The sequence below is a fragment of the Psammomys obesus genome, unplaced genomic scaffold (assembly GCF_907164565.1).
Source record: "Psammomys obesus unplaced genomic scaffold, mPsaObe1.curated_primary_1811, whole genome shotgun sequence".
Classification (NCBI taxonomy): domain Eukaryota; kingdom Metazoa; phylum Chordata; class Mammalia; order Rodentia; family Muridae; genus Psammomys; species Psammomys obesus.
Window position 1 is genome coordinate 3,462,202 of NW_026590859.1, and position 15,136 is coordinate 3,477,337.

At 55.3% G+C, this 15,136-nt stretch overlaps 1 protein-coding gene across 3 annotated transcripts in view; it reads right to left on the reverse strand.

Annotated features, from left to right (window-relative positions):
* Positions 1-683: 683 nt before the first annotated feature.
* Positions 684-15,136, reverse strand: part of Pacc1 (proton activated chloride channel 1) — a 26,091-nt gene continuing 11,638 nt past the window's right edge. For all 3 annotated transcript variants that reach the window (XM_055609183.1, XM_055609181.1, XM_055609182.1), the window contains exons 3-8: positions 11,162-11,371; positions 9,633-9,784; positions 5,855-5,997; positions 4,246-4,390; positions 2,923-3,030; positions 684-1,478 (exon numbers count right to left, since the gene is read on the reverse strand). In XM_055609183.1, coding sequence (XP_055465158.1) covers positions 1,317-1,478; positions 2,923-3,030; positions 4,246-4,390; positions 5,855-5,997; positions 9,633-9,784; positions 11,162-11,273 — 822 coding nt within the window. In that variant the 5' untranslated portion in view covers positions 11,274-11,371 and the 3' untranslated portion in view covers positions 684-1,316. The remainder of the gene's footprint in view (positions 1,479-2,922; positions 3,031-4,245; positions 4,391-5,854; positions 5,998-9,632; positions 9,785-11,161; positions 11,372-15,136) is intronic.

The following is a 15,136-nucleotide window of genomic DNA, read 5'->3' on the forward strand; positions in this document are numbered from 1 at the left end:
CTTATTTTTAATGCCACTGATATGTGTTTACACACTTTACTCTAATGGTATTTTATAAAAAAGATTTAGGTTAAAAATCTCCATTCTTGGGCTGGAGAGACTTCTTCCAGAAGTCCTGAGTTCAATTCCCAGCACCCACATGGTGGCTCACGATCGTCTAGTGAGAGCTGGTGCCCTCTTGTGGCGTGCAGGTGTACATGCGGACAAACGTACATATTTATTGTTATATGTAGACATGTATAGGTTATATATGTATTCATATCAAACAAATAAATCTTAAAAAGAAGTACATTCTTGTACATCTAGGAAACAAAGGCGGCAGGGAATATTTCATTACACAAGTTCATGTCTAGGAATCTGGTCAAAAGTTTCTTGCTGCTGAATGTGCAGACAGAATGCCGTGTTTACCCCAAGCGGCTCCCTAAGGCCTAATCATGCATTCTCCCAGTGTCACCATGCTCCTCTGGACATGTGCAAAGCAGGGTTTTGGTTTTGTCAGGGCCGGAAGTGGCCAGCTTACTCACTGTGGCGTGTCCCTCGTCCTGCCGCCAGTGCCCAGCTGACCTCCCAGGAAGCAGTGACATAGCTCAGGTCAGAGCCTCTCAGTGACAGTCCAGACTCACGCTACAGTGAGTCCAGCATTGGTGCCTGTTGGGTTACTGGGCACTCACACTCACTCCTTTGGTATTAGCCCAACTTTATTTACCTGCCAATGAGACCAAGATACACTAGGTAGGCGCGCCCTAGATGCACCGTGCCGTGTGTCTGCTGCGTCAGAACGTGACCACTGGTTTCCAGGCCTCTGAGTCCGGAAGGCCGGGGTGGGGGCAGGCGTTTATTCCCAGCACCGGGAAGGCAGAGGCTGGCCTGGTCTACACAGTGGTCCCCAGCAGGGTTACATTTAAGAAGCAAAGTCTGACCTAGGCTCTGACAAGTTCTTGTTCGCCTAGTAATGTAGATGGTGTCTACGGGGCACATCAGTCCATTTGAGAGAAAAAACAACCTAAGGTAAAGAAGGAGCCTTAACCTGGAGCGCAACCATTTAATGAACAAATCGGAAGATGCCGCCATCTGCAGATCTCTCCAAGGCTCGAGGCAGCTCTGTAAAACGTCCGTCAATAATTTAATACTTAAATTAAGTTTCCAGTTCTTTGCTGACTGGTTCCCTCTGGGCTCAGAACAGCCCCCTCCTGGGCCAGTCTGGCTGCACAGAGCGACAGGCTGTCCTCTGCAGCGTCCTTTCAAGTGAATACAGGATTGCTGGTGGCTCGGTCTGTCAGCGGGAGAGGCCGGCGTGGGCTCGGGCTGTGGCACGCTCAGCTTATGTGGTTTGTCGCCTGGCCTCTTCTTTTAAGGTGCCGCTTCCTGATCTTGATCATCCATTTCACACTTAGTTTGGCAAACTCTGCTGCTTTAAATAACGCCAGGAAGGCCCCACAGAGCAGGGCGATGGTGTTCCAAGGATTGGCCGTGATTATCTGTGGAACAGACAAAAACGGGGTTGTTGGGGCACCAGCCTTGACTCCGGGGCCTCAGACTCTGGAGTCACGTGCCTCTGCGTGTTCAGACCTACTGGGCAGCTGCTCAGAAGGGGCTTTAAGAAATGACTGGAGAAGCCTCAAAACTGTACAATCAGACATCCAGACTGAGCTTTAATTCTGTGGCTTAACCCAACAAGTGACTCAAATAAATTCCCCTGAAACTATACCCAAGCCACACACAGGCACGCACACATATACACGCACACACATATACACAGACAGGCACACAGGCATGCGCTCAGGCCCGGGCACACCTTCGGCCCCTAGAGGCAGGTGTGAGAGCGGGGTGGTGTCATGTTACCTCAGCTTTGAGCTCTGTCCCTCAGGCTCATCCCGTGGCCTGCTCCTTCCTCCCCTTGCTGGGATATGGTCCCAGCTAGACAAGATAATCCTTAAACTCGACACTTCCTCCACCCACTCAGCCAAACCTTTTTTCCTTTGACAAAGTTGTTTATTCCACAGAGCTCTATTTACTGTCGCGATTTGGAGCAATAGTGGGGTGCTCACTAGAGACTCTTATCTGTGCAGTGGTAGTGCATGGACTCCGGGCCTTGTGCATGCTACACGAGCACCGCCTCGGAGGGTGCTCCCTCACCAGACTCGGCAGAGTTAAATTTGGAATCCCCTGTGTGGTTTAAACAAAGACACCTGCAGGCCTGGTTCAATGGGGTGGTCTGAGACAGGATGAGCCCACATTCACACCTCCTGTTAGGGTCAGGTGGTCCACTGGCCTGCCCTCAGGGCCCTCGCAATTGCTTACGTCATGGCCCACCACCGCCAGGTGAGTGTGGCCAGAGGAAAGGCCTGCCCTCCACTGCAGCTCTCCCTGCTCCCAGCATCCTCCCTCTCCTCTTGTTCTAGGCATACGCCCCCTCTCGGCCCCTCTTCTCTGTTTTCCTGGCTCTGCTCCTGCCTGTCTGCCTGTCTCCATGTCCACCTGCCTCTACCCCTCCCCCACTAGCCTTTCATGCCAGGCCTGTTGCCTGGGGTAGTGACGAGGGCGCACAGCGTGGTATGGGCGCTATAGAACCCCTCACTGCATTAGGTTTTGTAGCACCTCTGCCTTCAGGACTGCACGATTCAGGGGCTCCAGGGGCTCTCCTTGGCCCATAAAAGCCTCTCACAACAGGTAGATCAGGTTAAAGAAAATCAGGGCACACACCATGGCACACAGGGCCCAAACTGTTTCCTTTCACACTGTTGGTCTTAGTAAGCGTCACGCCTTCACCCCTCACACAGAGCCTGGGCCAATCTTCAGTGTCAGGGGTGACAGCACAGTCTGTCCACCTGGGATCTGAAGCTTTAGCATCTCTTCCCTGTTGCTACGATCCCTCAGAGCATCTTGGGATAAAGTGAGGCACACGCTCTTGGCGGTACTTACATCCTGGACCTTCTGGATAAAGGGGTCTTTCCATTCGAAGACCACGAAGAACAGCTGTGTACTCCGCTCCGAGGCAGGCCTCTGGTCAATGTAATTAACCACGCTGGTCTAGGTGCAGAGCGGACAAGCAGTAAGAGCAGGAAGAGGCTCTTGGCCTCGGCTCTCCTAACAGCATCTCTGGGAGAAAGAAAGCCAAGCCCCACATACGAGACCTTTGAACTGGTTCAAGAGCCAGGGCTTTCCTGCAGCTGCCAGTCCTTCAGGAGAGACCACAATGCCTGCTAGTGCTTAGAACTGTGACTGAAATCTGCATCAGGTGTCGAGACTCACAGGTAAGCCACTGTCGATCTACTTCAAAAGACAAATTCAAAGCAATGAAAAATCCCAGTTTTTGGGCTGGAGTGATGGATCAGAAGAGTACTGGCTGCTCTTCCAAACGTCCTTGAGTTCAGTTCCCAGCACCCACACGGTGGCTCACAACCATCTATAGTAAGATCTTCTGCCCTCTTCTGGCGTGTAGGCACACATGCAGGCAGAACACTATACATAACAAGTAAATAAATCTTAAAAAAGAAGAAAAAGAAAACCCCAAATTTCAAAATACTTAGCTGAATAGTGCAACCCTTCAAGTCTACGGGGCCGAAGTGTGGCCTGCACTCCACACTAGCAAGTATAAATAGTCAGCAGGCACGCATGAGAAAACGCCCAGTCGGCTATGAGAGCAGCTGTGCCGCAGCGGGAAGACGCTGAGGTTTGTTGCAGGACTGCCCGTGAGTGAGGTGAGCCTTTGTGGGGCTGCGCAGTCGCCACCGAAGGCAGGGAAAATCCTGTCCCTTGGCTAGACCCGGGTGTGGGCGCCCTGTGCGTGGAGAATGAGGCCACCGCCTCCTCCGGGAGAGCGCCAGGTCTGCTGGGAGGCGGCAGTGCCATCCCCATGGCCCTGCCCTTCCAGTCCTCTCGGATCTCAGCAAAAGATATCCAGCAATCCTCCTGCCTCAACACCCAGCATTCTGGCTCCAGCCCGGGGAAGCCCAAGCTTTCCAGTCAGTTCGCGTTCTCCTGCTTCCTCACAGGCGCTCATGTCCTCCCAGGGCCTGGCTTCCCCTCAGCTGTACCAATCCAGGCAGCATAAGGAAATGCTTCCCACTTGTACAAGGCAGAGACGGTTCTGTGGAGAAGTCTAGCTGCTTAACTGTGCCCAGCACAGGAAGTCCTCCTGAGGGCCACCGAAGGTCTCCCTGTCCTTGGGACCCACCCCAAAGCCCTGCCCTCAAAGTCCCCATCCACCCCAGCTTCAAGTGTGATAAGGAAACAAGCCACTACCTCCTGCCGGAACTCAACAGCTTCTCGGCCGTCCTCCTCCTTGGTCTTCACCAGCGACATCTTGACCCAGGTGCGGAAGCCGCCGGAGAACTTCCAGCTGGAGTAGGCGCTCTCGCAGGCCTGCATGAAGCCCGCCTTGTCCGGGCTTGGGAGGGAAGGGAGGTCCAGGCTGACCAGGCCTGATGGCCAGAGCCCACTGTGGCCAAAACAAACTACTCCTGTCTCAAGCTGGGCCCTTTCTGTACAATCGGAATCGTGGGCTCCCTGCTCCCTCAGATCTGGGCACCTTATCAGGCTGGTTAGCATCAAAAGCAACGCCCAGCTCTCTTTACCTCTATTTAGTCTCCAAACAGTACCTCCAGTTGGCAGCAGTGATCCCTGCCCACACCCCACCTCCACCATGGGCACACCTCTTTTCCACAGCACCCCCCCTCCATTTAGTCACCCACACTGGGGTTTCCGGAAGCTCCCTGAAGTACGGCTTGCTGCACTCAACGAACTCAGCCTCCCTCCGAAAGGCCCAGCAGTGGGAAGAGCGTCTCCCGGGAGTTGTGTGTGCAGCAGAAGCCAGCACAAGGAAGCAAGCGCAAACCGCAGGGCAGAGCCAGGCAGAGCGGTACAGACCCATCAACCCAGCACCTGGAGGCTGAGGCAGGGGGATTCTGAATCCAGAACAGCCTGTGCTGGAGTAATACCCTGCCGCAAAAACAGTGCTTTGCCCTAGAAGGGACAGCCATGACACGCCCGACCTGAAGGATCAGGGACCACTGGAGAATTACAGAAGAGGGGACAGGAGGTATGTAAGGGCAGGAAGACGGCGACATCTCTGGATGTGACAGCCGCTGACTGCACTGCGGTGCCTGTCTGCACAAGGCCGGGCCTGTCAGCACATCCTCCCAGGGGACCTTAGCAGCCACTGGCTGCTGGGAGAGGCTGGAGTAGCCACTGCGGCCCCACCCACACCCACGCAGGCAGCTCTAATTAAATAGTAGTTCCCATGGAGAAAAAAAGACACGAAGGGAGGTAGGGCACTCACTGGGAAGAACAGGGACTCAGCGGGTGGAGGGGGATGAGGGCAAGCGTGGAAATGACCAAAGAGCACTGTCTGCATGTGCGAAACTGCTGGGGAATAAAAACACACAAGCAATAGTGCCAGGCTGAGGGCCTTCCTGAAGCCGCCCAGGGTGACGACTTCCGGGAGGGAGACAGGACAGGCAGGCAACAAGCAGGAAAGGTGCTGGCTCGGAGCTCCCCAGTGGAAGGAAAGCAGAGCAGTGCGTGACTTCCTGTTCAGCTAGACTAGACAGGGACAGACAGGCATATTCCTCCCCTCCCAAGTGTGCTCGGCCCTGGAGACAGCAGTGCAATGCTCCCCGAGCAGGCAGCAGGCAGGACTCTGCAGCCCAGGAGGCTCACCGCCAGAGGGCAGCGCCCTGTTCCTCAGCACCTCGGCCAACAGAGAGCCCTCCCCGGACATGCATGCAGAGAGCCAGCAACCCTATACCCACATCTGCTAAAGTGCTGTCACGTCCTGGGCCACCTCCCCTTTCCCACCCTCACCCCCACATTTCCAGCAAGGCAGGGTTGGCCATGAACGGTGAACAGCCACCTTTGCATGAACTCCTGGAAAGAGGAGAAGAGGAGGTAGTCGATGGCGCTGAAGTCCTCGTTGCTCTGATTCAGGCGGAACTGGAGAAACACCAGCTCCCGCTTCTTCACCTCCTGTGGCCCCTGGACAATCAGGGCCGATTGCTGCAGGGACAGAAAGCCAGGGCCTCAGCGCTCAGAGCTGCGTGCTCCTGACTCTCACACACGCACAGACGCTCGGCCGCAAGCCCTGCCTGGCAAATGCACAGGGTCCCCCAGCAGCCTCCAGGGACTACAGCCAAGCCCTCCACCCAGGGATGCAAGCTGGCCGTGGGGACTTCTCAGCCCAGCTGGCGGGGCCGTCCACACCGTGGGACCTTTCCGCTGGATAAGGGTGTTTGCTTTTATGAGTCTGTGTGCCCCAGTTGACTTTGTCCTAGCACCTACTACACGTGCGTCTTCCAATGCAGATCAGCCAACGGCGCCTGTTTACTCTTGCACCTTCTGGGCAGGCTGGCTCGCTAGGGTACGCCAACCCTCAATGTTCCCCAGCATGTCCCTGTCATGACTTTAACCTTGATGCAGACCCCCCGCTTTAGTAAGCACCCGGCTCTCAGCCTTGCCCGCCTTCTCTCACCCTCCACTGCCCCTGAGCCAGGGCTGCGCTGCCCATGGCATCGCCCGCTCTGTCAGGTGACTCAGGCCCGGGCCAGCCCCTTCCACATTATTCTTCCAGTGTTCTAGTTGTTGGAGTACGCTCTCCTCACCTCTAAATGTTCTTTAAGCTGTCTCGAAATGTCCAACTAAACGCACCAGGATGTCCTCACTGAAGAGAACGGACGAGATGTGTAACATGAGAATGCCACCTCACCACCCGCCTCACCTTCCCTCACCTCTCACGCCCCGACCACGGGGACAGGACAACAGGGCACACTGCTGGGCAGCCCCAGGAGCAGCAGTGCCCTGTGAGCTGCCTGCCAGTCAGGCCGCTCAGGGACAGAGGCTGCCCTGACGGCAGCTCCACCAGGAAGAGTTTGCACACGAGCTAGGCCTGAACTCTGATTAGCACACTTGGTCAGCTGCGACCGAATTTTACGGGAGCTAGCAAAGCCCCAGAGGCGGCGTGAGCGTCAGCTGTGGTGGGAGAGGAATCGGTGAGGAAGCAGATACCAGCCCACAGCCGGGACAGGTACTGCTCCCTCCTGTACAAAAGCAGATCACGGCCACAGGCAAACCGCAAGAACTCCAAAGCACAAGAAACCAGAACATTAACGAAAGACTCAAGACTTATGCAGAGTGACCCCACAAGACCCTCAACGGGGGTCACTGTCACAGGACAGTGCCTGCACAGTAACAGCTCACTGAAGAGGGTGCTGGGAAGGGCAGGGTGAGAACAGGCCTCCTCCTAGCCGGCCACCTCAGCCCCAGTCCCCAGATGACTCAAGCTGGGAGCTGACTGCAAAAAAGCAAACCAACCAACCAACCAAAAGAGTGCCGATCCCAAGGGCAGTTTCCTAACAGTCTGCTGCGGCTCCAGCTGTCCAGCGACACAGAGCAACCTGTGGGTGAGGCCAAGGCAACCGGAGCCTCCCCGAGAGCAGCAGGAAGGCATCGGCACACTAGCAGAAGCACAGGCCCTGGTGGCTGTCACCGGAGCGGCCAGGCAGCTGTGGAGACTCCAGGCCTCCTCGCCACATGGACACTCTGGTGCGCGCATCCTACTCGTTTCCTTTTCTGAGACAGAGTCTCACTGTGAGCAAGGTCCTCACGCCTCAGCTCCGGGCGCCCGGGACTCCCACACCAGTCCCAGTACATCCTTACACGCTGGCTTTTGCTCAGGGAGCAGTTGAACGAGAGAAGGAAACTTCTTTGAGGCTCACAGCTCGTGGCCAGAAGGAGTTGAGGAAGAAAATTAACCATCCCTCAGAACTGGGCTAGTGAATGCATTGACCTTCCTTCCTTTGAAAACACCCTTACTTCTGTGTCCTTGTTTCACAGGTTTTATATTTAAATTATGAACTACAGAAAATAAAACAGTTCTGTGTGAGCAGCTGCCTCCTAGGAAATATGCCAGCCAACAGGGGGAGAGGAAGAGGTTCCCAGAATGGGCACAGCGGCACCCCACAGCCACTGTGTTTCTCAGAGGGGTGAGGAAAGCCGGGAATCCAGACTGCTTTCCTGGCTACCGTCTCCCTCTTCCAGACTGGATTCTGCTCCTTCATTTCAGGCTCTTTCATTTAGTGTTGGCTTCATGGAAAAGTCCAGTGACTACCATTCTCAGTTAGGAATAAAGGATTCTGATGCCAAGGGTGGGCATCTCCCTCGGGGCTTACATCTGCCTGCCTGAAGGCCAGCCATGGAGGCACCCCGGCACCGTGGCCAGAGAACACTGGAAGCCCAGGCCTTGACCGAGGAGAGTCCTACAGCAGTCCTGTCTCCACGCCTGAGCGGAGGGCCTTCCCTCAGCCTCGGCTCTGAGGCCTGGCATCCAGAGAAGCACCTTGCCCTGCATCTCTGCAACCAGGGAGGGCAATGTTCTTGAGTCACAGCAGTCAGCCGTGTTCCAAACTCAGCCATGCTGAGCTGGGGGCCAGAGGCTGACACCGGCTGGCATTTCTGTCCTGGGTTATGAGCCTTCTCTGACTGGCAAGCCTCGTCGACTAATTCCAGGCACCTTACACTGGCTCCTCCGGCCTTCTGGTTGACCTATGCAGCCTTCCTCAGTGTGTGGGGCTGTCCTCATGCCCTACCCTACCTTGTTTTGCAGGGAACAGGAATCACATCATCAGGCTTTAGGAGGGGGCCTGGGAAAGGATCAGCCAGTCTTAGTGCAGCCCTTCATCTTGAACATGGCGGTTCCTCTCACCCTCAGGGGCAGGAGGCCCCACAGCAGGATACACACTCAGGCCTGTGCTTCTGTCCACAGCTACACCTCACATTCTCCTCTAAGGCCCTCTGAGCCACCCCCACCATCCTCCTTCCCAGATGGGCAGTGTTGGTCCATGGTCAGTGTCTCAGTCACTGCTCTGCTGCTGTGAGGAGACAGTGTGACCCAGACAATAAAATAAAACATTTAATTGGGGCTGGCTGACGGCCTCAGAGGGTTAGTCATTATAATCATGGCTGTGAGCACAGCAGGACACGGCAGGCACGGTGCTGGAGAAATAGTTAAGAGCTTACATCTGACCCATGGACAGGGAGATGGGGAGAGAGAGAAAAGAGAGAGAGCATGCCAGTAGGCCTAGCATGGGCTTTTGAAACCTCAAAGCCCACCCCCAGTGACACACTTCTCCAGCCAGGCCACACCTTCTAATCCTTCCCAAATGGTTCCACTAACCGGGACCAAGCACTGAAACATTCAAAATGGGGGCCATTCTCACTCGGACCACCACAGGCGGCAATGTCCTGTTCCCAGAAGCTCCTATGTCGATGGATGGAAAGCTTTCACTGGCCCTTCAGTCCCTCTTGACGAAGGAAAAGAGCCAAGACTTAAGAATGCAAAGCCATATCCCTGGCCAGGAACCCTGACAGGTGTGCTCTGCGGGAGTTACCAGCGAGCTGTGCTGTAAGGCGTGTGCCGCCAGCTCTCTTCACCACAGACCAGTGTACCATCTTCATTCCTGGAAGCACACCTGCCCCCACCCCCTGGCCTCCCACCTCAGAGCAAGAAGCCCTGAGGGTTATCAGCCCCAGTAGCACACACACCATACCACTCATCTGCCAGGGACTGAAGACCCATGCCAAGCCAATACAGGGAGAGGAAGGCTGGAGTCCTTAGAGCATGTGACTAGTGGCATTACCACAGTGCGATTGGAGAAGGGGTGGGTGTAGTTGATCCTCTCCGTGGTGCAGTTCCTGTCTCCAGGCTGGCCAGCGCTGGCAAGAGGCGGAATGACCTCATAGTGATGCTTACAGCTGAGCAGCTGAGCCTGACCGGGGTATAGGGCAATCCCTGGAACACACACAGATTGACACAGGTCAGTCACAGTCCTGAGCACCCAGCCTTACCTCACACCTACCTCCTCGGTACCGTGCCAGGAAGGAGGAGAAGAGGGAGAGGAGCAAGGCATGGCCCTACTCCAGTGGGGGGCACCCACCACCTCAGCCAGCGCCTCCCTCACCCTGCCTGGAATGTGGCCACCAGGATGCCTCCCTCACAGCACAGTGGTGCTATAAAGGCTGGGCTCTGAGGCTCCTGAGAACTCATTTGAGGCTCTGCTGGAGCCAAGAACACAAATCACATAGAGTGTCCTTGCTCTCACTCAGGCTCCCAGAAACACTGACAGCAACTCATGGCGCTGAGGCGAGGGATAAAAGACTGCAGGGAAGTCCCACAAAGAGGCAGAAGCAGACACAGCGAAGCCAGGGAAAGAAGGAGATAACCAGGCCTGGCTGTATGGTAAGGTGACTGTCAGGGAGCCCCTGGCAGGGAGAGATCTGGCCCTAGCCTGGAGCAGAAGTCCCGGGTGTCATTCAGGGTCAGAGCAGGTGGCACACTCATGGTGGGCAAGGCTTGAGCCCACCTTCCTTCTCCAATGCCAACTTAGGGTGCCAGCCGATCACCCACTCTGGTAGACAACAGAACTCAGGGGTCAGCCATCACGACATGCAGGGAAAGGTATGCAGAACGGCCTGGAGCCCTCATGGCTGCTCACCTGCCTCTACATCCCATCGCCTTCCTACGCCCTGCTCCGGCCTTGACTCTTGGGGCACTGGGAAGGACAATGGCCCCTCAGGCTCCTTTGCCATATATGCCATCCCCAGTTGGTGGAGCTGTCTGGAAAGGACTAAGAAGTGTCTCCTTGCTGGAGAAGCTGTGTCAAGGGGGCAGGCTGGTGCTCTCAAAGGCTGGCACTGTTCCCAGCATGCTTTCTGCCTCCTGCTCTCCATTCCAGCTGTTCCTGCTACCACGCCTTTGTCCACCATCATGGACTCTACCCCTCTGAAGCGGTGAACCAATGAAATGCTTTCTCTTATGAGTTGCCTTGCTCAGAGTGCTTTGTCTTGGCAATAGAAAAGTAACTAAGACACTGCCCTTCATCTCTGGCCTTCAGCTCTAGCCAGGGTTCTCTCTCCAACGAGGCCCCTGCCTCCCCACACACACCCTGGCCCCTGCTCCTCCTCTGCTGCCCACCTCATGCCTAACAAAGCCTGGCTCCAATGCTGCTCTCCCTGCTCCTCCCCCCCCCCCCCCCCGTGCTCCAGGGTCTGGCACTGACTCCCAGATCCAAGTCTACAGCTCCACTCTGTCCTGCTCCACCCTGCCTGTGCCAGGAACACAGGGGTGGCTCGGGGCGGTGCTCGCTGGCTGAAACCCTGGCCGCCATACCTGGAGCATCATAGCGGTCCACCTCCTTGTACGATACGGACATGACAGGGTGCTTGAGCTTTTCTCGGAAGTCTGTGATGGTCTGGTAGACCAGGAAGACGGCCACTGCCATAAGCAGCAGGTAGATGAAGCTGAGCAACACGGAGAAGACATTCTTCAGGCAGGCCTTGCTGAAGCGGATGCTGCTGGAAGCGGACTCACTGTCCACGCCTGCTGACGGGACACCACAGTCACCAAGCTGCTGGTGGCAGGCTGCTTCCTCCCAGCCCTCATCACAAAAGGTGTGGAGAAACACCAGCTCAGTCTCTCCCCTCCCAGCCATGGCCACCCCGCCTGCCACTCCTCGCCTGTTTTGAAGAATGGTCATCACCAGCTCCACCCTTTTCACCCAGAAAGCCCCTTTCCCAGGGAACCTTCCCTTGAGGTTAATAAGACAGAGTCTCCCTGCTGAGCACCTCACTTGCCTCCCTTTGCTACCGGATACAGGGGTCATGTGACCAGCAATGCCTGTTCCTGCCGATGAGTAGGGTGGACTGTGTCTCTCAAACCATGAGCCAAACTAAACCCTCCTGCCTCCTGCCCTGTTGGGTATTTTGTCACAGGAATGAGGAAAGTAACACACGAATTAACCCCCAGTGTGAGTGAATGTGGAACGGGGGCTGAGGACGTATTATCCTAAATGAGACCCTGAGGGCTGGTCTTTAGCTGAAGTGTGCAGAGTACAGAGCTGGGGTAGGAAGCAGGGGAAGGCAGCTTTCTCCAAGCTGAAGAGAGCTTTCACTGGAGACCAGGTCTGCAAGACCTTGATGGAAGACACCAGGCCGCAAGCTCCTAACAGGAGCCACCCAAGATGGCAGCTGTCACGGCAACCTGGGTTCACCTTCCCATGGTGCTTCTGCTCCCCAGCTCGAACCACAGCTCCAGGAGTGCGGGATCACACCCCTGCCTCAGGTGACAACTGTGAGATCAGAACAATGAATCTGAAATTTAGTGACAACGGCATTTAAGAATGGGCAAACACAGGAAGACAGCAGGAGGGCATCTTCTTGTGGAGAGAAGGCCTGTGAGAGGCACAAAAGTCTAACTGTTTGCTGGAGATTCATGCCACCCCCCAATGACATTCTGCGGACCTGTGATATGCGCAAGTCACTGGCGGGAGAGTCCAAGGGGTGGGGAAGCAGAGCGGGTGTGTGGGTGTGGGTGGGTGTGTGTGAGTGTGTGTGCAGGTGTGGGTATGGGTGTGTGGGGATGTGGGTGTGGGTGTGTGTGCAGGTGTGGGTGTGTGTGTGTGGGGGGGGTGTGTGCAGGTGTGGGGGTGTGGGGATGTGGGTGTGGGTGTGTGTGCAGGTGTGGGTGTGTGTGCAGGTGTGGGTGTGTGTGTGGGTATGTGTGTGTGTGGGGGGGTGTCTAGCTGAGTGGCAGCCAGGCCTTCAGGGACCCTAGCAGGGGACCACACTGGTCAAGGGCCCCAAGCAGCTCACACACAGAAATGCCTGTGATTAAAGACTTCAGGGGGACAGGATGCAGGATGCGAATAGGAAACACTGGCCAGTGAGGCCTCAGGAGAGGGAGAGGGCGTGTGCACCTTTCTTCCGATTCGTGGAATACTCCACAGCTGCATGGAAAACACTGAGGGAACAGAAACCTTCTCGATGAAATGGACAGAAAACTTTCTCAGTCCTGGGAAAGATGTGTACAGAGGCCAGAGAAGCTCAGATGGGTGTGACCAGAGAGAGAGCTGCACCACGGCCTGTCACAGTGCACACGTGACCAGAGTTACACCATGGCCTGTCACAGTGCCACACGTGACCAGAGAAAGAGCTGCACCACGGCCCGTCACAGTGCACACGTGCCCAGAGAGAGAGCTGCACCACGGCCCGTCACAGTGCACACGTGCCCAGAGAGAGAGCTGCACCATGGCTTGTCACAGTGCACACGTGCCCAGAGAGAGAGCTGCACCACGGCCTGTCACAGTGAAACTGCCAAAAGCACAAGACAAAGCTGCTAAGCGTGCACACAGAAGTGATGCCATGCTAAGGGCGTACCACTAGAGCAACAGCCAACCCCAGCGGGAACCCTACAGCCGGAATGTTACAGCCAGTAACACAGCCTGCCCGTCAGGAAGGCCAGAGGAGTAAAGGCCTTCTACGACAGCACACTGAGGCATCCCTGTACACAGACCACCCTGGAGGACGTTCGAAGCAGCCTCTGGGAGCCATGTTTGTGTCACCTAAGACACAGACCTAAGAGAACAACTTGCAGAGGTTTACGTGGCTCACGACGGTCAGCGGCCGCATCTGTGGGCAGACGGCCACAGGGCAGAGTGGCTCGGCTCAAAGCAGCAGGAAGCAGAGAGTGGCTCTGTGACTCTTCCTCCTCCCGCCTCCCTCTGCCCTCCCTCCTTCCTCCATCTGAGCACCGACGGGTGTCATGCCCGTCCAGGTGCTTCTCCACCACTCTGTCCTCCTTAGAGAAGCGGTCACACTGCCCAGAAGTGTCACCGCCCTTCTTGGTACTCTCAAAGTCAATCAACAACCATGACTTAGCAGCAGAAAGACCTATAGCTGTAAACCCCAGAGACGCAAAGTGACCAGCCTGACCGGCTGGTAAGAAGCCATTGAGCTGCAGCAACCAGCAAAGCGGGAGAGCGGAGGACGCTGGGAACAGCAGGAGGGCCCACACAAGGCTGGAGCAGTACCGCTGCTCTGAAGGCGTAGGTGAGACAGGACGGCCCTGCTGGACTGCAGAGATGGCTCAGCAGTTAGGACACTTGTCGCTCTTGTGGAGGACCTGAGGACCTGCACCACACGGCACCTCACAACTGTCTGCAACTCCCAGGCCCTCCAATGCTGGTAGACATTTGCACATGCCAAATAAGTAAACCTTAAAAATTAAAATATATAATTATTATATTTATATATTAAGCATATATATATATATATATATATATATATATATATATATATTGCCTAAAAGGAACTGACTTCACATACAGGATTAACGCAAAAGAATGGAAAATGACATTCAAAGAAAATGAAAACCCGAATCGAAAAAACCTTAAGGAGAGGCCATATTTGCACCGGACAACAGAGACTTGTGACCAAAAGGCTAACTAACCCAGGAGCTACAATACTGTAAGTTTAGCACACCCACATCAACTCCACAGAACACAGCGCTACACAGCTGAAGGGGAAGAGAAAGCCCAGCCTCAACGCAGCCAGATGGAAGTTCCACAGACACAGCACGGCCAGCTCCTGCCACGGCAGACGCCCCATCCACAGCTGAAGAACACTCTCGGGTAGGCAGGCTCCTCAGCCCCGAGCCATCTCCCCAGCTCGTGAGGAAACTCTGCACTGCCAGTCTGACTACATTCCCAATCACCTCAGCAAGCTTCCAAACACTCATCCCCAGACAGGTCTAACCAAGGAGAAAAGACCCGGATTACATGTGTCACCATTCAGAGGCTGGAACAGCTCACACATGCACTCACGTGCGCATATACATACGAATGCTCACATGTGAACACACAGAAAAGTGGAAGATACTACTTTCAGAAACTCATGGATCTAGACAACTTTGTGTTATAAGACGTAGATTCACAAAAGCAAGTCCCCGTGCTCTCTCTCAGACAGAATTACAGGGTCAGCAGTGACAGAACAGGCCGGGAGGGCAGAAGGCTGGCACGGGCACACTTTTACTGGCGTACTGCATGCAGGTATGGAATTACACGGAACGCCATGTGGGGCACAAGAAGCAAGGAAATGACAACACCAGGGCCCAGTAATTCTCCAGGAACTAGCGGAAACGCAGGAGGAATTCCAAGTGACAACTAAGAACACGGTGAGAGGAAACAAGCAGTTCCTCAGTGAAACCAGAAAAGCAGCTGCTCTGAAGAACAGGCTCAGTCCCTGAGAACTGAGAAGAGAATCTCTGAAGAACAGGCTCAGTCCCTGAGAACTGAGAAGAGAAGCTCTG